At 29.0% G+C, this 25,816-nt stretch overlaps 1 protein-coding gene across 1 annotated transcript; it reads right to left on the bottom strand.

Moving 5' to 3' along the window:
* On the bottom strand, window positions 1–25,816 carry LOC136990464 (succinate-semialdehyde dehydrogenase, mitochondrial-like). Its single transcript, XM_067288847.1, is given in 14 exon segments — window positions 1–232; window positions 361–419; window positions 3,130–3,251; window positions 3,253–3,294; window positions 9,003–9,161; window positions 12,658–12,801; window positions 14,740–15,000; window positions 19,629–19,799; window positions 20,688–20,771; window positions 20,916–21,038; window positions 21,187–21,312; window positions 21,406–21,456; window positions 25,590–25,615; window positions 25,695–25,816. Coding segments are annotated over 12 exon segments (1,515 nt in total). The 5' UTR covers window positions 21,421–21,456; window positions 25,590–25,615; window positions 25,695–25,816; the 3' UTR covers window positions 1–23.

Here is a 25,816-nt window from a genome sequence, read left to right as displayed (position 1 = left end):
ATGCACTTTTAAATAAGATTAATTTATTCAAGACCACCTAAACATATGTATTTTAAATACACAAATTCATCAATACCATATTTTGAACCTTCCCTTCCCAAACCTGATTCTTTGACACCTCCAAATGGAATTTCAGCCATTGATACTGCACCTTCATTAACACCTACAATACCAACTTCTAATTTCTTAGCTACTCTCCAGATTTGGGATATATCTTCAGAATAAAAATAACCTAAAGAAAGCAAATAAAATATTATCTTCATATTTTATCACAAAAATATTTTAAATTAAATTTTAATATGAATTTGTAAGCAATATATTTTATCTGAAATTAATTAATTCTTAAAAAAAGGAAACTACCTGCTAGTCCAAATCGAGTAGCATTTGCAAAAGTTATTACTTCATCTTCTGATTTAAATCTAATTTCAATAAACAATCTTATAAGAGGTTTGCATCTAATATTTGATTAAATAATTATTAATTTATAAACCTGAAATAATACTCAATAAATTTAATTATTTTTACTATAAAGTAATTAAAAATTATCTAATTTTATAAATGAATCAAATGTTTGGCATAAATTATTTATAATTAAATTGTTTTTTCTATTTCTCAATAAAAACATATTTGCTAATTTCATTTGTTTTATAAAATATATTATCAATATTTGGATCCTTAATACTGAAAAAGGAGAAAAATAATGCTAAAAATTTTTGTATTAGAAGTGAATTGTTACCAAAATTTGATTATGATGTTAAGATAAATTAATAAACTACCGCAAAATCAGATACAGTAGAGACTCGTTAATCGGAACCCCGGTAATTGGAACGATTTTCAGTCGGACTGTGTCATGCTGAATCGAACGTTTTTGATACTAAATTTACTTCTAAAGTATAATTTTCATGTTTTTATATTCTTCAATATATTTATTTTGTTTGTACAAAATGAAGAAATAATTTTTAACAATACGATAGCCTCGATTATTATTATAAAAATTTTTGTTAGGCTTAAAATCGACGAAAATTCAACACGAAGCGACATGCAACGGAGAAAAATTCAACACGAAGCGACACGCGACGGAGAAAAATTTGAACATCGGACAGGTTAATATATTTATTCGTACATAATCGGTAATCGGAACAAATCACTAATCTGAACAACCCCAGTCCCCAATTGATTCCAATTTTCGGTTCTCTACTGTATTTTCTTTTTTCGAATCACAAAATATAAAATTAATATTTCTTTAAATTTACTATCAAACTTTAATTGCAATTTTAAAAAAATTGATTATTATATAAATTATGAAAAACACTTCAAAAATATAACATTTTGACAACAAAAACATTTATATTTTACAATATATTCATATTTTAAATAGAAATGAGAGAATTAATAGTTCATATTTTTTCATGTCTGCATTCAAGAAAAACACATAGATAATCTGTTTTTGAATCTAAATCTAAAGTTTCTGAATATTAATGTACAGAAACAGTAATACAGTGAACTCCCATGTAACGCGTTCTCCTATAATGCAAATTTGTATATGTGAGGCCAGGATTGTCAAACCGACATCAATAAATGAGTGACTTATTATTGTAAACAGAATCAAAGATGTGGGGAAATGGGATGCTAGAGAATCTAATTGTCACATTCCCAGTTGCAGATCGTGAGGGAGAGTAAAGGAGTGACAGAAAGAGGCGTTTTCAGTCATCTTACACAAAGTTCAAAGCGGAAGAAGCAAGTGCTTCCTTGGAGGGGTGGAAGTCATGGTCATGTCGACACAGCTGTGTCCTCTCCAAGGCAGAGAAAAATACATTGTCAGTAATTTATGGGAATCACTCAAGAAAGAGTGTGATCCTACCCTCAGGGAGAATTGTCTGTATGGGGTGTTCAACAATCCCCCTGGCCTGAATCGTGTCCCTAGTAACATATGGCAATGTGGGAGACCACCAGTTCAGACCAAACAGAAATTGGGATATTGGGGAGAAATTGTATAAAAGCCTGGATTTTCAAGGACATGAAGAGGTTGTGGTCAAGATCATTCATCTCAGTTATGATTGAGATCATCCACCCATATGCCTGACAACGAAAAAACACTTCTGAAGTTTTGAATAACCAGTGAAGAAGAGGCTTCTACCCAAGACCAACTTCCAACTATTGCTGGATAGGACACTGCCACCTCGGAGTCTTCCAACCTCCAAGATTTACTTCACAGAAAATCAGCAATGAACTCTTCGTTTTTTCTTTTTGTGTGACATCTGGCAAAAAAGCCTTTGCTGAACCCTTGTGTAAGCATGTTTTATGGTTCTATTAAATGCAAGTAACTTTGTCCAATACCACTATTCCCATACATTCCTAAATTCTCATGTCATCTTCACTGATCATGGGAAGAGCAAGTATTTCTGTCTTTCACCATAAGACAGACCATCAGGTAGCATCTTTACATAAAATACAACAAAAAAATTGCAACTAGTACTCATACAAAATTCTAATTTTGTCATCCAGAAAGAGGTATATGTTTTCTTCTTCAACTTCTAGGTCTAGGCTTAAACTTGTATAAAATTGTCTGATAATGCATGTCTCCATAATGAGATTTTCTATAACACAGAAAGTATCCCCTGCATTGTATAGGACTTTGCTGTATATTTAAAAAAGATCATTTATTTATACATTTATACCTATACTTTTTAACATGCAAGATCAAAGTGTACTATATTCTCATATAGTTTACTTATCTGAAAGTACATAATAAAATTTATGTTAAATGATAACTTTGCAAAATAATATTTTAAATTTTGAGAAATATTACTAAACATTTTCCTTCTGTAAAATTAATTATTGGTTTATGAATATATTAATCATTAATTATGAAAATATAAACCCCCTATATTGACGGTTTGTATTTTCATATTACATTTATCAATACATTTAACATTAACATTTGTTTTCAATGGGTTTGTGAAACATAAGATTAAAAAAAATTTTCATGGATATAATAAAAATTTATCAACCATTCTTTGTCAATAAAATAAAATAAACACACATTTTTATATAAAATTATTAAAGTTCTGAATTTAAAAACGTTTTAGTTAAATAGAATGTACAAGTATATTATATTTATTGTCTCACCTGATAACAGCAGCAAGAGGACCAAATGTTTCTTCATGACAAACTATCATATCTTCCTTAACATTAGTTAATAATGTTGGTTCAAAAAAGTTATTATTCAACTTTTTCCCTCCTTTACATAAAAACAGCTCCTTTGTTAATAGCATCTTGAACATGTTTATCTACCTGTTTTTATAGTATTTTTGTATTATTAAAGGATTTATTAAAATTTAATATTTATTTGAAATAATTTTTTCTGAATATGAGATGTAATCAAAAAGTCCTAAGACTGGTCTTATAAAAAGAAAACAACATAATTTATTTAATTTTCATAGTCATCATCTTTGAACAAGTTCCTTCTGTATCAATTCCAGCATTTCTGCCAAGCCTGGAAGTCACATTCTTGAAGGGTGTCACATACCCTCTGCAGTTTGCACTGAATATCCTCTACCATGTCAAAACAGAAATCCTTCAATTTGAATTTCATCTTTTGGACAAGAAGAAATTGCAGGAGCCTAGATCTGGTGAGTACAGAGTTTGGAAAACAACAATGGTTTGGTGTGCACTAAAACTGTGCATTTTCAGCACTTGGAGAGGGAGCATTGTCAGGATGGTGTACCCAATTGCCATTGCATCACAGTTGAGGACTTTTGTGCCAAATTTCCTCTCAGATGCCTTAGAACATTGCAGTAGAACTCAGAATTCACTGTCTGGCCCATGAGAACAAATTCTCCATGCACAATCCTGTGAACAACAAAGAAAACAATGAGAATTATTTTGGTTGTGCTTCAGACCTGCTTTGCCTACTTCGGTTTTGGCAATTGCAGGCTTTTCCATTGCAAAGACTGCTGTTTGGTTTCTAGATCATAGCAACCCAATGTCCATACAAGATATAGGCATGACCTTGAACACTTCATAACTATGCCCACATGAACAGAGCATTGCATATGTTACATGTACTGTATATAGGTTAGGTATACAATGGTCAGTATTCTAAGAATATTTAATTAAAAACTGTGGTGCCATCTATTATATATCTGAATATCAGAGTTGTAGGTACAATACATAATTCAGGTCTACCCTATATATATTGAATATTTTATTTTGAAATTATGTTTCATTTTTCTGTAATAAATTCTTATTTATAATAAAATTATTTCTTACAATACATGTCTTCATCATTCTGCTACTTAAAATAAAATAAGTTAAAAAAAAATGCTGAAAACTGCTATGGCTCTGTTCATTGCCATAAACTTCCTGTTGTCAATTTCACACAGAATTTGATGTCAACTCTCTGCTCCAGTTTCAGGTCCATAATGAGATTGAAAAGGTACACTAGGATGTTATCAAAAAACTTGGGTAATGCAATCTCCACCCAATGCAACATGTTGTCACTTTGCATACTAACTCATAAACACCACATACCTCTCTTGCTGCATGCTTGTACTGTACCTGTACGTGCCCCATTATGTTACAAGCTCAGTTTTAGAACTTTTTGATTGCACCATGTATATCTTTTTTATTCATTAGTTAAATTATCTTTCTACTTAATACATTACATTACAGATAATGTGTAATACATTACAGATAATGAAAGTGAAGAATAAAAGAAAATATAGTCACAAAGTCTGCTTTTTTATTAATTATAAATAAATTATTTCAATTAAAAATATTATCATAACTTATTCATTTAAATTTAACAGTTTTAAAAACAAATAAATAAATTAATCTTAATATTTTTGATTGTATTATTCATTTTTTTCAACCAATTATAATTGCTACATAAAGAACTATAAAAGAAAATAATATATTGTGTATTTATAGTTACTTTTTGTTACTAATTTGCATTTTAATGAAGGTTTTTAATGTCAGGCTGTGGTGACAAGCTGGTTGGTCAACTCCTATCACAACCCAAAAATCAGAAACATCACTTTTAAAATCATCATCGAATGCTAGGGTGTACCCCAGAGACTATGCATGTTGGCCATGCCTGACCAGCGTGAAAAATTTGCAAGGCCTATTGGATCAAGGGTGGAACCGGCTAAAGAAGCCAGCCTAGCTGAACCTGAACTTGAAAACTAAACCGAAGTCGATCCGAATTGCTACACACAACAACATTGGAACATTAACTGGACGTAGCTGTAAGCTCGCCAATATACTTAAATGACATTGTGTGAGCAATGCCTGCCTGCAGGAAACATGTTGGAAAGGAGAGAAGTCATGTGACATCGATGATGTGTTTAAACTTATGTACTACGACAAGACAAATCAGTGTGATGTCACCTTGGTCATTAGCCCTGACTTGCATGACTGCATGGCAGAAGTAAATTGTTGTTCTGATCGCATTATGTCTGCTATCATTGACTTAGACACTTGCTGAATGCATATCTTCTCAGCATATGTCCCGCAAACAGGATGCACTGAGGAGAAGAAGAAGAAGTAGTTTTGGTGGAATTTACATGACCACGTGGCATTGTGCCCTACGGAAGATATGCTCATGGTGTGTGGTGGCTTAAATGGCCACGTTGGGAGGGCCAAGGATGGGTATGATTGCCATGGTGGCTTTAGATATGGTACACAAAACAATGACAGCTGTCAAATTCTTGACTTAGCAGAAGCTAATGACCTTGTTGTCTGCAACACTTTTTTCAAGAAACGCACAAGTGATTTGGTTACCTACACCATTGGAAACAGCTGCAGCCAGATTGACTACATGCTGGCACGAAGACGTGACTTCAACGATAGTGTCACAGATGTAAAGGTCATTCCATCCAATTGTCTGGCCCCACAGCATAAGTTGCTAATCATCAACATGAAGATCACCACACAACGTCAGGGTGGCAGCATGAGAGGGCCGATGGTGATTAATTGGTGAAAGTTGCAGAAACATGAAGCTGCCATGATCAACAGCATTACCTTCCCCGAAGCCAACAGATCCTGAACTGATGCACTCCATGACTCCATCATCACACAGCTGCAAAGATGACCCTTGGCGTCAAAAATTTAGGTAGTTGGCACATCAATAAGTAGACATGGCTTTGGACAGAGGAAGTACAACTAAAGGTGTGGGAAAAGAAGTTAGCCTTTAGAGCTTGGGTTGCCAATAAGATCAGTGAAAACTGGCAGCAGTACACTGCAGCCAAGCAGAAAGCCAAGAGAGTGGTTGCTGCAGCGTGGACCGAACACCATCAAGATCTTTACAAGCAACTTGACACATGGAAAGGTAAGAAGAACCTCTACTAACTGGTGAAAGTGTAAATGAAAGCTGTACGAGACATCGAGCACTACATGTGCATGAAGGATAAGAATGGATGCATCTGCGATATAAGAAGAAAATCTTATATCGCAGCCATACAGCCATTGGCACAAACATTTTGATGAGATTTCAAACATTGAATTCCCACATCCACTGATTCCTGAGGGTCTGCCCTGCTCTGGGCTGGTCCTTCAGATCATGACTGGGGAGATGTCTGTGGCAATTAGAAGTATGAAGAACCAGAAGACTTGCCAGTCAACGGCTGGAAGCTCAAGGATCTGCACACCAAGGCTACAGCTTGGCTAACTGTGTTTTTCAATGCTGTGGTCACCACTGGCCGACCTCTGACAATCTAGTTCCACAAGTATCACTGTACCGGTCTTCAAGAACAAAGGCGACCCAGCAGAATGCTCTAACTACCGGCCAATACGCCTACTCTCTCACACCATGAAAATCTTTGAGTGTATTGTTGACTAACGTCTGTGTGACATCGTTTGGATTGGTGTCAGCCATTGTGGCTTTGTGAGAGGCTGTGGAACTACCAATGCAATCTTTGCAGCCGGCAGGTTGATGGAGAAACACCAGGAGAAAAATAAACCACATGTTGCCTTCCTTGACTTGGAAAAGGCTTTCGACCGCATACCCTACCAGCTCATTTGGTATGAGGTCCTCAGGCACTCTGTGGTCGCAGAATGCCTGAGGACATCGTCAACTGGGTCAGAATGCTGTACACAAATACTAGCAGCCAAGTGAGATGCGTGGCTGGTACATCTGACAACTTTCCAATGAACATTGGCATTCATCAGAGCTCCATACTGTTACCACTGCTATTCATTCTCATCATGGACACTATCACAAAGAATATACACAGTGATGTGCCTTGGACACTGCCTTATGCTGATGACATCATGCTTGCAGTTATCACTTGAGAAGAGCTACAGTGCCAGGTGCAGGCCTGGAGCAACCATCTGAGTTGTTTTGGCTTGCACCTTAACACCAAGAAAACTGAATATCTAGAAATGTTTCCAAATGTGGGCATGATCCAGGTCAATGGTGATAACTTGTATAAAACACACACTTTTCGCTACCTCGGATCAACCCTACAGAGTAATGGAGGCATTGACGATGAGGTATGAGTGAGGGTGAATGCGGCATGGCTACAATGGAGAGAAAATACCGGTGTTCTCTGCAACAAAAAGATGCCCATAACTAAAATCGAAAATCTACCAAACTGTGGCACAACCCATTGCTATCTATGGTTCTGAATGTTGGCCATCAACGAGAGCAGCTGAACAGTGTCTCCATTCCATGGAAATGTGCATGGCTTGCGGAACACTTGGTGTTTCCCTCCTCGACCATATTCACCACTGACATGATACACCAATAAAAATGAGAGATAGACACCTGTACTGGTTTGGCCATGTCCAATGATCATCCCCAGATACAGTTGCCACATTTCGTACCACCTAGAGGTGAACAGCTGATGGCCACGTGGAAGAGCAAAGCAACAATAGCAAGATGCTATCAATGCTGACCTAAGGGCTCTGCACCTGAACGCAGACGATGCACTTGATCAAACAAAGTGGCATTTGAAGATCCGAATAGTGGACCCTACATCTGTGGGACAAAGCTAAGAAGAAGAAGAAGAAGAATGAAGGTTTTTAATGAAATGTATTGATGGAATAAAGCAATACAACACATGGGTGATCTGTCAAAGGACATACCTCCTGGGATGACTTTCTATGGAAAACGACTCCTATTTAGATTCTAGATACATGAAAAACCTGGAAAACTCCACACGGCAGCAATGCCAGACACAAACCTATGACCAGTTACTAGTGGTCAGTGATTTTATCTACTCAACCATTGATAGGAGAATTTTTAAAAAATCAAACTGAAAAAAATTTTCTATAGACAAAATAAAATTTGATTGTAAAGCATTTACATTATTGATTCTTCTTTAGATATTAACTGCTTGACTAATTGATACTGATTGATTAAATGCAAACTACTGTATAAAAAAAGAAATATTTCATTTTTTATTTTAAATTTTACAGGAATAACAATTATATGAATGAAAACAGACATAAAAACAAATTTATGATACTTGTTTTTAACATATAAAAAATAAAAATGTAATTTTTTTTAAGATAAAGTTTCTCAATTTACATTAAATATATCAAATATAATGTCATATAAACATCAAATAATATTATGTAAATAATTAATAAGAAATTTCAATATAAATTAATATACTGGCATGTAATGTAAATAATTGCATAATTAATTAATGTGATTGTGTACAAATATCAAATAAGTGAAATAATATACAAATATTTTTATATTCCATTTCTTTGGATTGCATCCCAAAATAAAACAAATATAACATTACTTTTAAAGTAATTTTATTTATTTAAACTTATTATTAAAACATTTTATTGGATATAATATGAACTCATTATATTTAACAAATTATTATTATAAATCATTACTAATATTTTTAAGATATATTGTTTTAACTAATCAGTCTTTTAAGGTAGCTAATATAATCAACAAATTAACAATATTATTATTAATTTATAAAACTACATTAGTATTCTAAACTGTTAATAAAAGTCATTATGTTTTTTAAACAAACCTTATTCACAGCTTGTTCATTAACTAGTGGGCCTATGGTTGTTTCAGGTTTGAACCCATCTCCCAATATTAACTGCTTTTCCATAGCAATATTTAGTTTCTGAACAAACTCATCATGTACCTTATCTTGTACAAATATTCGATTTGTACAAATACATGTCTGAAAAAAGAATAAGTAGCATAAAATTATTTGTTAAAGATGTAAGATTAAAATACATAAAATTCATTTCAATATCATAAAATATGAAATATGTAAAAAATAAATTTAATTCATAAAAAAATCTATAATTATAAAAACAACTATTTCTCTTTCAAAATAATGATTGTAGTTGTTGAACAATTGTTATTGTAAGATGTATTATGTGATAATAATATGATTGGTTTTCCCCAAAAAAAATTTTTTTTTATGGAAAAAAATAATAAATGCAGAAAAATTAAAATTAAATACTTAATAAATAATATATTTTCACAATTACACTGTTTTACTATTTTTGCTAAATATTTTTTAAATGATTAATTTCAAATGATTCATTGTTATTTATCTGTCAATTTTCATATTTATATACTCGGTTTTTATTACAGTTTAACATTTTATATTTTTAAATTCTATTTCACTGAATGATTAATCTTTGGGAACCACAATACTGTGGGCAATTGGAAACACAGTTGAGTCATAAACTTGTTATAAATGGTGCATATTAGCAATATTGCATAGTGCCTATGAAGATATTGGTTGTAGCCAGCAGGCAAAAAAAAATGTTTTTAATGATAAGTTTTATTAACATTTCACTTTCCTTGATAACATTTTTCAACCATTATAATTTTTTCATGCTATTTTTAGCAACATAACACCAAAAGGTGCTATGAAGAATATAGTTTGTGTGCTATGTTATGGTCATAAATTAAGTCACAACTTCCACACTACTTTCATCAGAAAGTTTTATTAACTGTTTCTGATGAAAATAATGTGGAAGGTGTGACTTAATATTTGTAAGTTTCAGCTCACAATGTACAGAATTGTGTTATAGTCATTTCCAAAATTTAATTTTCTATTAATATGAGGTAATTAAATAAATAATGTCATTTTTTGAAATGTGAATAGAAATACTTGTATTTTTTGTTTAAATAATTTTATTTGTGAAAGTGAATATTTTGATAAATAATATATAATGAATAAGTAATTGATTGTGAATCAATTGCATTTTCCTAATGGGAGGACAGTTTGAAAATATCATTTTTAGCATTAAAAATTGAGTTACTTCCTCTTTTATAGCTATATGATTTGTAAATTTTTTTATGCATATCATTATCCAACAGAGATAAATCAGCAGAATAAAAACGACGAGGCTAAAGTTCCCATCCCAATTGCATTATTTTGTTTCTTGTAATTTCTGCAATTGTGTGTGTGTGTGTGTGTGTGTGTGTGTGTGTGGTGTGTGTGAGCATTGCTTGTAAAAACAAAAATACCTTGAATATTCACCAAAGATGGCTGTTTTAGTCTTAATCTGTCATGTACTCTTTGTAGTTGCTCACTGTGCAAGTCTGCTTGCTGTGAGGGTTTGACCAATATTCAAGTATTCATAATGAACAATATCCCTCAAAGTCCACCAACTACAAAGAAAGATATTTTTCAAGAGTCATTCAAATCATTTATAAAAATGATATTTTCAAACTGCCTTCCTGCTGAGAAAATATTATTGAACATGAAGCTGAATATTTTGATGAATAAAATTATTTTAAACAAAAAATACAAGTATTTTTATTCACATTTCAAATAATAACATTTATTTATTTGCTTATCTGACATCTATATAAAAGCACTACCATCATAAACTAAGATTTTAATTTAAACTTTTATTTGTAATGATCAATGTTAACAAACAGTTATATTTTCTATGTGCAGATAATATAGTCACCCAAAGGAAAAAATAAACTAAATAGAATAAGTTCATTTCCAAACAGAATTACATCAGTATCTATCTGTAATATATTAAATAATTAAACTAATTAACGTTTAAGCAATCTACTTTGATAACACAAATTTAGTTTACTGGAATTTACATTTAAGTTAGATTCATGCAACTAAATATGAACAAACAATGCTGAACAGAAGAGGATAATTCAAAAATTCCAAACAGTGACATTTAATTTTTTACGGTTTGTTTTTACACACATCTATATTACAGTTTCACATATAGTATTTAAACGTTTAAATGAAATAGGCTAAACATTCACGTTCATATTAATTAATCAATGCACAATTCATTAACATTCTATCTAATCAATCTATTATCCACTATTCAGTCCAGCTCATTGTGAATCACTATTACTCTAGCAGTCTTAAAGAAATTTTGAAGCCTACTTAGAAATGGCTAGATTTCTTAATGTTATTAATTATATTAAATAAACAACAATTAATAAGTAAATATAAAAATTTTAAAAATTTCTTGTATTACATGAAAAAAAGATATTCTTTATTTTGATTACATTGTATATTTAAAAATAATTTGGCTTTAATTATTTAACAGTTTAGTATATTAACAGCAATATTAACAGTGGTATATTAACAGCAATATTAACTGTGGAAAGATTTTTTCACGCAAATTACACCGGTAACAGGTTCGGTATTTAGTTTAGTATATTATTGTATAAAAAATATAATGTATAAATGTGATGTCTTTAGTATACTAATACTAAAAAAGTTTACATAATTTAAAGTTTTATAGAAAATTAAAATTGTTAAAATTACCAAAAATCATGTGATTGGATCAGATTATAATAGTTCAATATCAGTTGTCAATGTAATCCTAATACTTCTTAAAGTTTTTAATATTGACTTTGTAATCCATTTTTATTGCCAATTTTAATGAATGAAGAAATACAAATAAATGTTTTAAGTTTTTATTAGGGGATAATTTAAAAATTCAAAACAAACATAATAAAATTAGATTTAAAAATTGATTTTTCTCTTCTTGGCATCATACCTTCTCAAATATCCTGTAAAGGAAGCTATATATCTCATAATTTGGAGTAATTGATCTAATTATAGTGTTTAAAAGAAAAAAGTTGATTTACTTAAAAAAATTTCAAATACTACAGTTAAAAAGAATTATCAGACATTAATATAAATATATTTTTATATATTTCTTTAAATGAAGAATTAGTATACATGATCATCAATCCATAAATGGGACAAAGGAGACATATCCTTCCAATATTTTTGTCCCAGGAAATTGTCTCCCCAACACATTTTTATTTTATACCACACTACAAAAATTAAAAGCAGAAATGAGATAATACACAACAAAAACAATTTTTCTGTATAGCCACTCAAAACCCAGTAATGAGAAATTTTTCTTACTTAAACAAACATCATGAAACCTGATAAATTTGTAAAGTCAAACAACCACTAAATTACATCTGGATATTTTCTGCAATTATATTTGATTAATTAATTTAATTATAATTATTAAATTTAATAAGAGATGACACCTAATGCCTCCCTCTAGTGACAAATTATTTAATTAATTAATTAAATATAACTGCAGAAAAGTAGCCTGAAGCAATCTGGTGGTTGTTTGGCTTTATTTTTCTTACTCTTTGTCATTGGCCAGTCCCCCCAATATTTATACAGATCAACCCTGATGTTAGCATACCTGTCCAGAATTTCGAAACTTTGAACCAATGATTCCTTTAATGGCTTTATCAATGTTTGCAGAGTTAAAAACAATAAATGGAGCATTTCCTCCTAACTCTAATGAAACTCTCTTAACTGTAGATGCAGACTGTTCAAGAAGTAACTGAAAATCAAAATGGCTTTATTAAAACAATAAACTAAGTATTCTTAAAAATATAGAAAAAGTTACAAAATCATAACTAATACCATGTAAAATTTAAATATTTTATCACTAGCACATCCTTAGATCTATGATTCTATTGACATTATTAAAAAAATGATGCAATTTTTATTTATTACACATATTTTATAGATTATGCTAAATTGTTTACAGCTTACATTACTTAAAGCTGTAAAAGCTTTATGTAAAAAATATGAAATTATTATGTTACCTATCATTAATATATATATATTTTTTAACTCTTTCTGCCAAGATCTTTTTAGAAGGCACATTATGTAAATTATTCAGCCAGGCCCACAATAGGAAGTCTGGGTGGAGAGAAACAGAACCTGACATATCCTAACAAACCATCTCTAAAAAATTCCTGGAATCTTTCAACTTGTTCAGATCATAACAGTTTTTCCAGATTTTTATGTATTATTAATACATGTATGTTAACACCAACAGTTAATTATACTGTCAAATCTGAATTGTAAAGTTTGGTTAAAGTGACCACAACATGAGATGTAAAAAGTGCTATGTTACAATGTGACATCAGATGAGTCACATGAGCAATTCCAGTTGACAATCATTGACTTTCTAGCTTTCTGACATCACTGATGACAGATGTTATAGAATAGCTAATGAACATTTTACTTATCTATTAACTCTTGCTTACAAAATAACAATCTACAGTGATAGTGACAAAAAACAGTCAATTAAGGTCTCTGAGTATAGCTTTCCTTTAATTGCCATTTTTTAACTGGATTGAAGCACCTACTATGGTGCACCTCTTTTTGAGATTGGTCTTGTATAACAATCAATCCAATCCCATCCATGCATAGTGTCATTGTTGTGATAGGTAAACAATTTAGATAGTGTGATCATTCTCTGGGCAGTTGCCAAGTATTTATTATCGCATCTCTATATACAAATTTACAATAATACGTTGACCTTGAGATAATGTCCGAGGTAGGAAGTGAAGACATGGACGAACATGGGCATGTCGACCAGAGAAAGTGAAGTTAGCCTTGGTTTGATGTCATATTGGTTGGAAAAAGTGGTCCAGCATTGTGTTGCCAGCTGCCGCAGGATAATTAATAAAAGCCACGAACTCTCTTTTATAATTGATCTGGAACACCACAATATAGGCATGTTATAAATTGGATATTAAAATTTTTACCTTGTATGCAATTAATTTTTTGACTTAAAATTTGTTTGTGAATATTAAATATTTCTGAGTATAATAATTATAAAACAATCCAAAATTGGGGAATTTTTTATATAGTTTTAAAAATCAGAATATTACATAAGGTTTTTACTCATGGCTGGTCATTTTAAGTTTGGTGTGCCTTGCTATATTCTTAAATATGGTATATTACTGATATTCAATATGTTGAATCTGCCATTCTTTTATAAAATAACTAAATAAAATAACAAATTGCATTGTTATAAAACACAGAATAATATTCTATATGAATATATATAACATACATCTTCATTCTAATTCTAACACTCTGATCAATGCAGGCATTATACAAGTGTTAGAATTAAAATCATATAAAATGTACTACTGTACATACTGTAAATAAAAGAATCAATGAAATAAAGTCGAAAAAATCATAATTAATGCTTAAAATTATAGAAGATAAAAAAAAACAGAAAATACAGTTTTGATTCTTTTCTCTCTCATTAACTGAAAATTACAAAAGTTTACAGGAAAATGTTTCAAAATTATATATAAATTGTTCACAAAAGGTTTTAATATCGCTAAATGAAACTGAAAACATAATTTCGATCATAATAAAATTCAAAATTACATTAAGTACGATTAATTTACAATTATATTAATTGATTTTATTAATTTAATAAATTATGATAAAAATTAGAAAATGAATATACCTTTCCTACATTTGTTGATCCAGTGAATGAAATGGTTGACACAAATGGATCTTTACATAATTTCAAACCAACAGCTGGAGTTTGCTCTTTGGAAACAGTTAAAATGTTAACAACTCCAGGTGGGAAGTTTGCTTCATCTATTAATTGCGCAAGTGCAAGAGCTGAATAAGGTGTATCTTCTGCAGGTTTGATAATACATGTGCATCCAGCCGCAAGTGCTGCACCAATTTTACGAGTTATCATAGCATTTGGAAAATTCCACTAAAAATATTACATAATGTTTTTATTCATTTGCAAATTCTAAGGAAAAAAAGTTGTTAAACTGAATTATTTTACGATAATACACAATTTATTTAGTAACAAATATATCCATTTTTACAAACAAAATAAAAAAATTAACTTCACAATAATTTAAGCTTTAATCTATCATTTAAATCAAAATTAAATAAATGTTTGAATAATTATTAATTTTAGAAAGTTAGAATAAACTAAGCTAGAATTAAAAGTAATTTTCTTTATCTGAATATGCTTTGGGATCATATTTTGAGTCTTCATAGTACACTTCTAATGATTTCATTTTTATACATTTTCTACTTTATGCAAAGATGTTTTGAGATCACATTACTGGATACATACATTTTTCATTACTCCTAGTGATTCTATTGTCTAGGACAGGCATGGCCAACAGTTTTTATCTCCCAGGCAGAATTGAAAAGAAAACTTTTTTCAAGGCCGAATGAAATATTAAAATTGAAAAATGTTAAATACAAAAACGATTCATTTAAGTAAACGAAATTTTATTATGGAATTTGTTTATGAATAAATGTAAGTAATTTAGTACAACAAATTAACAAAAAAAAACTAATGTAATGTGTTGAGGTGCTTTGCATTGCCTATTATTTTCTTAATAGCTGGCTCTATACTTGTAGTAGCTATTCTTAACATAGCCTCCAAATGTAAATCATTCAATCTTGATTTTGTTGTACTTTTATTTAGATTCATTAAAGAAAAAGGTTGTTCACAAATATAAGATGAGCTGAAGATTACTAAATATTTCTTGGCAAGTTTTTTTAAATTTCCGTATTTTCCATTATTCAATTGCTTATAAAAATTGCATAAATTTTCTTGCTTTTTGTGATATTTCTCATGTAATAATTCATCACATTGTAAATTAATTATTTTTAATTGTATTTCAACAGGAATGTCATCTACATGTACAGAAAATGGATTTTGGATAATAGATAAAATTTTATCAATTTTCTTGAAGCAATCAAATTGCTGCTCAAAATCTGTCATTAGTGCAAGGATATTGTTATTAAATTCTTGAACCTTTTCTCTTGAAATACTTAAAGATACGTTCTCTAGTGTTGGAAAATGATCAAATTTGCATTCAGCCAGATTTCTAGAAAAAAGGCTAAGCTTCATTTGAAAAGATTTTAACCTTCATATTAAATCATGAGCATATAAATTTTTTCCCTGCAGGCATTATACAAGTGTTAGAATTAAAATCATATAAAATGTACTACTGTACATACTGTAAATAAACATACATTAAATTCATTAAAATGTGTGAAAATATCCAAAAAAAATGCTAAATCACAAATCCAATTTGGGTCTGATAATTCAGGAAAATCCTCATTTTCTTTAAGTGTTAAAAATATTTTTATTTCCTCTTGAAGATCCCACACACGTCTTAAAACTTTTCCCAAGCTTAACCAACGGATTTTATTGTAATATAGTACATCTAAATAACTGTATTTAGTTCTTCAAGGAGTGCAATAAATTGCCTGTGTTTTCATCCTATTGATCGAAGGAAATTCACTAATTTTACAACTACATTTATAACATGATCGATTTTTAAAACATTTTTGCATAATGTGTGTTGATAAATAATGCAGTGTATGGGTATAATTTTATGATTTGGATCAATTTCAGAAATTTTGTCTTCAATTCATTTTATGAGACTAATACTTTTTCCAATCATATTTGGTGATCCATCTGTTGTTACATTCATCAATTTTTTCCAGTCAATATTGTATTTCAAAATTAATTTTCAACCTCTCAGAAAAGATCTTCTCCCTTTGTTGTGTCTTTCATTGGAACAATTGACAAAAGTTCTTCCAAAATTTGAAAATCTTCAATGATAGCTCTGATAAAAATTAATAACTGAGTAGTATCCTTTACATCGCAACTTTCAAGAGCTATTGCATAAAAATGGACCAATTCTAAATTATTCAGTAACTGCTCACTTAAATTAGCATTCATATTATCTATTCTTCGAGCAATAGTTTGCTGAGACAGACTTATATTTTCAAATTTATGTTTAGCTTCTGGACACATTACATCACAAACATCCAACATGCTCTTTTTTTTACAAATTCTCCTTCAGCAAAAGGTTTTCCACATTGAGCAATCCATTTTGCTACTAGCAAACTTGCTTCAGTAGCAGATTCTTGTAATCGATTTTTCTGTGTAATCATATTTTGCTGCCAGGTCAATCTTACTACAAGAGCTACAACTTATTTTTTTTGGCTTTCTTTATTTAAATTTTGTGCGTAAGTTGCATGTTTCGTTTCAAAACGTCTTCAAGTTGTATTCTTTTAAAACGGCTACACTCAAATTGGAAATAAGACAAACAGTCTTATTATTGTACATAGTAAAAAAAATATTTCCACTGCCATTCATCATTAAATGTACCGCATTCGAGATCAATTTTTTGTCTTTTGGAAGCCATCCCTAGAGTGAAGTTTTCTAATATACAATATTATTTTAATTAAAATATAATTACACACCATATAAATATCAAAACTGTATCGCAATTAATCGAAACAATATTTAATTTATAGGATGAGCTTGAAGGGATTGTATTGCAAATAAAACAATTATTTCGTTTTACAAACAGCTGGACACGTTTTCAGTCATCAACTGCCACAATGCCATATGATTTACACATACTCGACTACAAAAATAACAAATTGCTTGGCCTTAAATGCACACTGGCAAACTGTGTCTAAAAGAGTGGAATTTCACATCGCTGCTAAATGTCAAACAGTTCATATCAAGTACTGATGTTGTGGGTTGTTTTTGAATAATAACAATTTTTATGGTTTATAAAATTAGGCATTTATTAACATTAATTTAAATTTAAAATGAATGTGAATCTTAAAATAATTGTATTTCTTTAAAATAATTATATATCTTGAAATAATTAATAGTCTTTAAAATAATTATTAACCACTATATCTTTAAAAATTAAATATTAAATATATATATATATATATATATTTAATATATATAAATGTTTAAATATATTAGTATTATATTTCTAGCAAAGCACATGAATGACTAAGTTAAATTGAATGTCACCTGTATATCTTGAATTACTGTCTAACATACATTATTTTATGATAAATATTAATATTTTAAATTTATCACTTTTTTTTATTCTGGCACTATCACACAAAAGTACAAAAGTTGTAAATCTCTACAATCTTTTTTTAAAAAATAAAGAAGTATCGCAAATCCATTCGACCAATTATTGGAAGTTAAATAGCTATTATTGAAAAATTAATCATCTAACTTTTTATCATCAATAAAACAATAAATTTTCAAAACGTTACTGGTTTGCCAGTAATTTCTAAATTTTGACTTCAAATGCAAAAATTAGTACAATAGTGATTGTTTAATTGTCAGTTCATTGATGAATGGAAACTAAGCAATCAGTAGTGCACTATGTCCAATTGAACTTTCTTCTATTTTGAAAAGTAACAGTTTTGTTGCCTGAAAAATAGAGCATGCTGTAATTTTTTAGTTTCCATTATTAAAAAGTGGCTGGTGCAAACATTCAAATTTAAATCAATCTGCTCTATTTTGTCAACCAAAATTACTACTGTGCTCTAGGCATTAGAGATTAAAAAACAAATTGCCAAGCCAAAACACCAGCCTCTGCCATAAATAATCTCCAAACTGTCCAGCATAGTGATGTAGTATAATGCAGTACTTTAAAAATTGTAAAGTAATAATTTAAAAGATAAATACCTCAATCATTTTACTAATGATATTTATAAATTATTCACTTTTTTTGTTTCATAAGATTTGATGTTTTTCAGTACATAACATTCAAAAATTCAGAATTTATTGTTTCTTTTCCCACTGAAATAAATATTTACTTATGTCTGAAAACACTTGATGACTTAATGCAGCAAATTCCAAAATAATTAGACAAACAGAATAACTATTTAGTTCTCAATCTAATACAGAATAATTTTTTAAAAATTTGTATATTATCTGTAAATGATTGAATTTATTAATAAACCAATAATATCTAAAATAATTTCAATGATATATTTAATCTATAATAGGTATTTGTATTTTTATATTTTATAATATTACATCAATTTCAGCATTTAAAACTTTTTGAACAGTGAAACAAAATTATTATTATATAATAAGAATTCATATATGTATTTATTTGTTTCTTTCTTAAACACTGTTTTCTAATAAAAATATTTTTATATAGTCTTGCCATATTAATTCATACATAGCAAATCTATTTCATCCAGAATAATAACTGATTTCACAGACTGGTTTTTGCTCTCTAAATCAAGATAATTTCAAACGATAGAACAAATAAAAATTTCTTATTAAAACAACATTTATCAATACTTTTTTAATATTTAAATTTTCCTTTCAAACAAAAATAAAAAATGAAAAAGAAACATTAAAATAAACATTACATGAAATTACCTGAATCATTATGTAACTTATATCTACATGGATATGAATAATACTGCTTAATTAACTTGTTTATTTTAATAATATAAATTTAACATATCTTTACAATTATTATTTTTAAACAATGATATAAAAAGTTTTGAATAAATACTTACAGGTGTTATAATTGCTGCAACTCCAATTGGTTGACGAAGGACCATTGCCTGTTTGGAGTTTGAAGCTGTAGGTATTATATCTCCATATATACGTCTTGCTTCTTCAGAAAACCATTCTAGAAAGGAAGCACCATAAGCAATTTCTGTTTGAGCTTCTTTAAATGGTTTTCCCTATTTTATATACAGGAAAATCAATATTTCAAATTTATTAAAATGCAATTATTAATTAAAACAATTTTTAGACATTTAAAAATTCTAAAGTATATATTTAATATGTACAAAGTCATAACTTCATTCTATATCTGTTTCAATATGTTACATACTAAGCAATTGGAGATATAAATACATTTCTCTTATGTACATGAAAATATCTTTTAAAAGTATTAAAATTTTATTTTAAGCATATGCACTTTCAAAAAAGTTAAATTTTTTGCAACAATCACGTAAAAATAAATCCATTTAAATCTATTGAGATTATATGCTATAATGCAAGTAATATAAGTATAAATTATTAATTCAGAAGACAATTTCATTATAATGACTTCAAACTTTAATTCTGTATTTTATGAATGAATTTCATATCATATCCAAATACAACAAACTTGTAATATGTATTAATGTGCTACTGCAATGAACAAATCAGTAGTTTTGAAAATAGAATTAAAATAAACAAACTAAGATAAGGGGGTTTCAAACTCAAACACAGCAAAGGGTCAGTCAAATCAATGTATATCAGATGTGGGCTGTATTCATTATTATTCGGTAAACCAAAATATACTGTAAACTAAAAAAAAAAACTCTAACAAAGACCCTTTCGTTGCCAGGCCTTTATGACTTACATAAACAGAAGTTCGAATTTTTTCTGTTTTAATCCCTGCAAGATGTTAGAAACATTAATTTTTAGAAAATAAATCATCAAAGCCATGGGACAGATACAAAGCCTTAATGGCCTGAGAGCTGCCAGTTTGCAACCCCTGATCTAAAAGTATATAAAGAAAATACTATATATTTTTTCCTATATATTTTAATTAATAAATAAAATGCAACTACTAAACTAACCATTTCTGCTGTAATAAGAGAAGCCAAATTATCTTGATATTTATTTTGCAAATCAAATAACTGACGTAAGAATTTTCCTCTCTCCTAAAATTAATCATAAAATAAATATATTAGTAATTAAATAATAAAACAATTTTCAAAAATTTCATTTAAAAAAGCCTTTAAAAATTACTTTTTATTATGAAATAAAATAATGATCAAATTACAAAAAATATAAGGCAAAAATACTTTTGCAGGTCTGCAACTCCAAGTTTGAAATGCATTATATGCAGCTTTGATGGCTTCTTCTGTTTCAGTTACACCACAGTCTGGAACAGATCCTAAAGATTCTCCAGTTGATGGATTTATAACCTTAAATTTAATAAAAATTTATAATTATACAAATATTTGTTGTGTGTGTGTGTGTGTGTGTGTATATATATAGTATATAAATGTACAGTACATACACACAACATTTAAAAAAATAATTTAAAAGGTATATTATAACGAAAAAACTTACATTAAATGTTTTGCCACTTGAAGCTGATATCCAATGTCCATTAATATACGCTTTATCTTTTTGCAGGGAAAATGCCTGATGATGACAAGTTCGAATTATGGAAAAATATTTTAATTTTAGTGATAACTAAAATTAAAATATAAAATAATATTTTTATAATTTATTTTTATTATTATTTTATTAAAATACTAATTCTATGTTTGATTATTAATGACTTACTTTTCTTAAAAACATTTTAAAGTAATTGTTGTAACAATGTCAGAAAGTAATCTGAAATAAATTATTTTCATTTTATTAGACATAACTAAAACTCATTAAAAATAATAGTAATAATAAATACAAAATTGCAACAACAATATTTGTTTAATTGTTAAAAAATTGATAAATAGTGTAATACATAACTCATTTAGAAGAATTATACTTCAATAAAATTTCTACAATTCAATTTGCTATATTATTTTAGAAATGAATTTTAAAAATTTTAAGCAGTTTTAATTTATTTTGCATTCTCATTAAATTAGTTTAAACTCTATTCACTTCTACCATATAAATAATTAAAATAGTCATTTCAAAATATTGTATTTTTATTTGGCAACTTAAAACAAAATCTAACAGAAATAAAGTTCTGTACAATGTTCTTGCCAATCAAACTTTTCATCTGATAAACAGCTGAAAAAATGCCGTTTATTGGATGTTTCATTTCAATAAATATATCTAATGTAATATTGATGTAAAAACTACTTTTTAAGAAAATGATTTATGATTAATGACTATATCATAAATGATATTCTAAAAATTATTTTTATATAATGCATAAATCATAATCTAATAAACAAAATCATACAATTAGAAATTAACTGATAAGAACAACTAGAGGTAGATGTTAGGTGCCATCTCTTGACTATGCATGTCTATTAGTGTAAAGAAAATCATTTTTATTTTACTATTATTAATAAGAGTACTGAATGTTGAAAAATATTAATTTATTGCATTACATTTCTTGTTTTCAGACTGTAAAATATTTTTGTAATAAAATTTAGTTTAGAAGGATCAATACTTAATTATAAGTTTCAAACATCTTTCTCTCTTTTCTAGCAATTTCTTTAATTAAATCAAAGAACTAACATTTTCAGGTATTTTAAATGGCTGCCTTCAGGTTAAGAAGAATTCTGCTTAACCTGAAGAGCGATTTGCTAGAAAAGAGAGAAAGGTGTTTGAAACTTATTATAGAAAAGTTCTAGTTTACTGTACATAGAATTACAATACTTAATTGCTGTATGTATCATTCATTTAATATTTTATTTTGTGAATATTTCTGTTTAAAGCTTCAAAAGATGACAAACTTTAGACAATCCTTTCCTGTAAATAGCTAATTACTGACAACTATTTTATTCTGATAAATTCGACATAATAATATTTCATTGAATCAATAATCTAGTGCATTCTCTCTTCTTTTTAAACTTATAGATTAATCAAATCATTAATACACCCCAGAATATTTTTTGGTAGGACTGACTCACATGAATACATACATAACAGCAAATGTTTAAAATGTATTAAAAATTTGTGTGTGTGTGTGTGTGTGTGCGTGTATACACACACAAATTTGTTTTCATTTTTAATACATTAAAGTACAGGTACTCCTCACTTTACGACCGAGTTCCATTCCGACGACCATGTCGTTAAGCGAGGAGCTTGCGCCGGGAATATAGGATCGTTGTAAAATTATACAAATTATGCAACAAACTTCAAATTTATTCATAAAAAGACTTTATGGTATGCTATTAGCCTATTATAGTACTATAAGATTGTTATAGTATACACAAACCTATTATAGTATGCTTATTGCGCATGTCACCATTCACCACTGACCAACACTCAAGCTGCGAAAGGGGATTCCCTGAATTGCATGTCAAAACTCGATTGGTCGTAAGTGTGAGTGGTCGTTAAGCCGATAGGTCGTAAAGTGAGGAGTACCTGTAAATTGAATGTTAACAGGAATTTAACAAATATTTTATATATAAACACAGGTATCCCTTGCTTAACATGGAATTTGATTAATATGCAAAGTTAATTGTGGTAACCCCTTTATATATGGCAGAAGTTATAACTTACACAGCTTTACAAGCTGTCTTTACTTAATGTAGATACCATATTTTGATTAATACAATTTTGATATACATGGTAGGATCAAGGGATTAGTTAACTGCATTAATCAAGGATTCCTGTATTGTACATTGTATTTAGTGGTGGATCTAAAATTATACAGAGGAGGAGCTAATTCAAAAAATATTTGAATAATTAATAAGTGTATTTCATTAATATTGCAAGACAATTGTGTTGCAGTTGGTCTGATAATCTATATTTACTATCATAAATGCTTTTAAAAACAATGTTTTGAAGTTCAAACAAATAAATTTTAAATTTTTTGTGTCCTTGGGCCTGCTTAAGCCCTTAATCATATTTAAAAAAAACTAATAAAACTCAATATATAGTCTAAACAAATTTGAAGTGAAACTAGTTGTTGTTTACTTATTAGGATCATATTTATTTCAAGGCATTAAATGATAAGCTACCTCACTTAATAAAATCAAAAATTATAACTGATATATAATGTTGTTAATAAAATTATACTTTAGGTTGTAATTGTGTTATTTAAGTAACAAGTTATATTGAAAAAGATTCCATCTCCTCTTTAATAATTCTAAGATAATTTCAGATGGAATGACCAAGTTCTCAATGTAAATTTAACAAAGCATCTATTTAATTGAGTTTGATTCATGATATTTCAAAAATAAATTTTTAAATGACAGAGTTGAAAATGTTCTTTCACTAATGTTTATCTTTCTGAGAAAGTAATAAATATTTTCAATAATAACTATATCAGCTTTCTTTTTTCAAGTTTCTTTGTGGATCTTTTGCCTCTCTTATGGGTGTATCAATGAATAAAATCATATATAGTAGAATCAATATATATTAATCATTTATTGACTAAATCAAAATAATAATTAATAATAAATTCACAATAAGATAAATCTTTATTTAATTATTATTTACATTTAGAACTGACATAATAAAACTTTAGATTAGAGAGCCTACACACACTGTTCATACACAAAAGATAGAGAGGAGAAGCTAAGTTACATTATCAAATTAGCTAAACAACATGCTACTCAACATACCAAATTAAAACATTACCCTTTCATCCGAGTCAACTGGCTGATCATGCCTAACCTGACACTAAACCATATGTAGTAGTCACATACAAGATCTTCTGTTCCATCTATAAGGAGATAACCCAATATAATAAGCAAGAATTGTTTTTAGAAGAAACATTATGGTTTTCTCACTCCTTAGAAATGAAAAAGACCCACTGAGAAAAAACTCCTAACAGAGTTTATAGTATTCCAATTCTAGACCAAAGGCTAAAATATATTAATGTCACCACTAGGACCCTCAGTGAAATGGTTAAGAAACATCAATACAGCCTCAGAAAACACTTCTCCAACACTGTGCTCAGATTAGATAATGATGTGCAAATGAGATTTTGAAAAGACATGACTCCTAACTGCATGACAAAACTGTCTCAGCTGGAACACCTGGAAAGAGAAATCTACAAAGCTTTCAGGAGAGGGACGACAGTTAACTTCAAGGAGACAGACTGAAGAATATTAGAGCTGGTCAAATTCAATACATCATACCTGACATGTGCAACTTTGTGCACTTAATCTGTAATTTAAAAAATACATACTGTTCTAATATTTTAATTTAATTTTTTTGTTCTTCCAGTTAACTTGTATCAGTTAAACCCGACAATGTCCATCACATACAAAAGAAAACATTAATTCATAAAAAATGTTTCATTTTGCTGGTTATTGGTGTCGATGACATGATTTATTCTTATTCATTTTTTCAATTTAATATGTATATTAAAATCAGGATATAAATTTGTATTTTAGTTGACTTTGATCTTTTAGTCTTCTACAGTTACTATATCAGAATTTGTAAGTCAGAATCAACTATCAATCAGAAATCAACCAATTCATGGACAGTACTTAATATAAAATAAGCAATTATTGATATAACTTTTGACTTAAGATGTGAATAAGACAATGTTGTATAAAAGTATAAGTTATAACTTTTGACTTATTTTAATAGATAAAAATATGTAGGAAAAGTAAATGTCTTTTAACTCCTCAATTTGGGATTTTTATGATAGGTATTAAACTAAAACTGATAATATTCTGGCTCTGAATGAGGAGATTGGGACCTTATCAGAGCCAAAGACCATGCCATAGCAGTAAAACATGTCAAAGGAACTAATGATCTGTATATAATAATTATCTCTTTGCAAGATATGGCTCCACAAAACTGGCTTGTTCATATCTATTCCGTAAACTTACATCCAGTTCAGCAACTATTCATCAAGCTGAAATTCATTAAATTTATAATTAATAAATATTTAAAAAATATATATATATTTCAATGTCGTTATTAAATATACCAACCTTCGGCATAAACAAGGTCGAAATAGTTGATAACTGAGATTATTCAATTATAATTTAACATCCTCGATTAAGGTTGATTACAAATCAACACAGAAGCAGATGACAAAAAGCGTCTCCCTCTG

The sequence above is a fragment of the Centruroides vittatus genome, unplaced genomic scaffold (genome assembly GCF_030686945.1).
Source record: "Centruroides vittatus isolate TY-2023 unplaced genomic scaffold, ASM3068694v2 scaffold_932, whole genome shotgun sequence".
Taxonomy (NCBI): domain Eukaryota; kingdom Metazoa; phylum Arthropoda; class Arachnida; order Scorpiones; family Buthidae; genus Centruroides; species Centruroides vittatus.
This window is presented reverse-complemented; position numbering and strand designations above follow the sequence as displayed.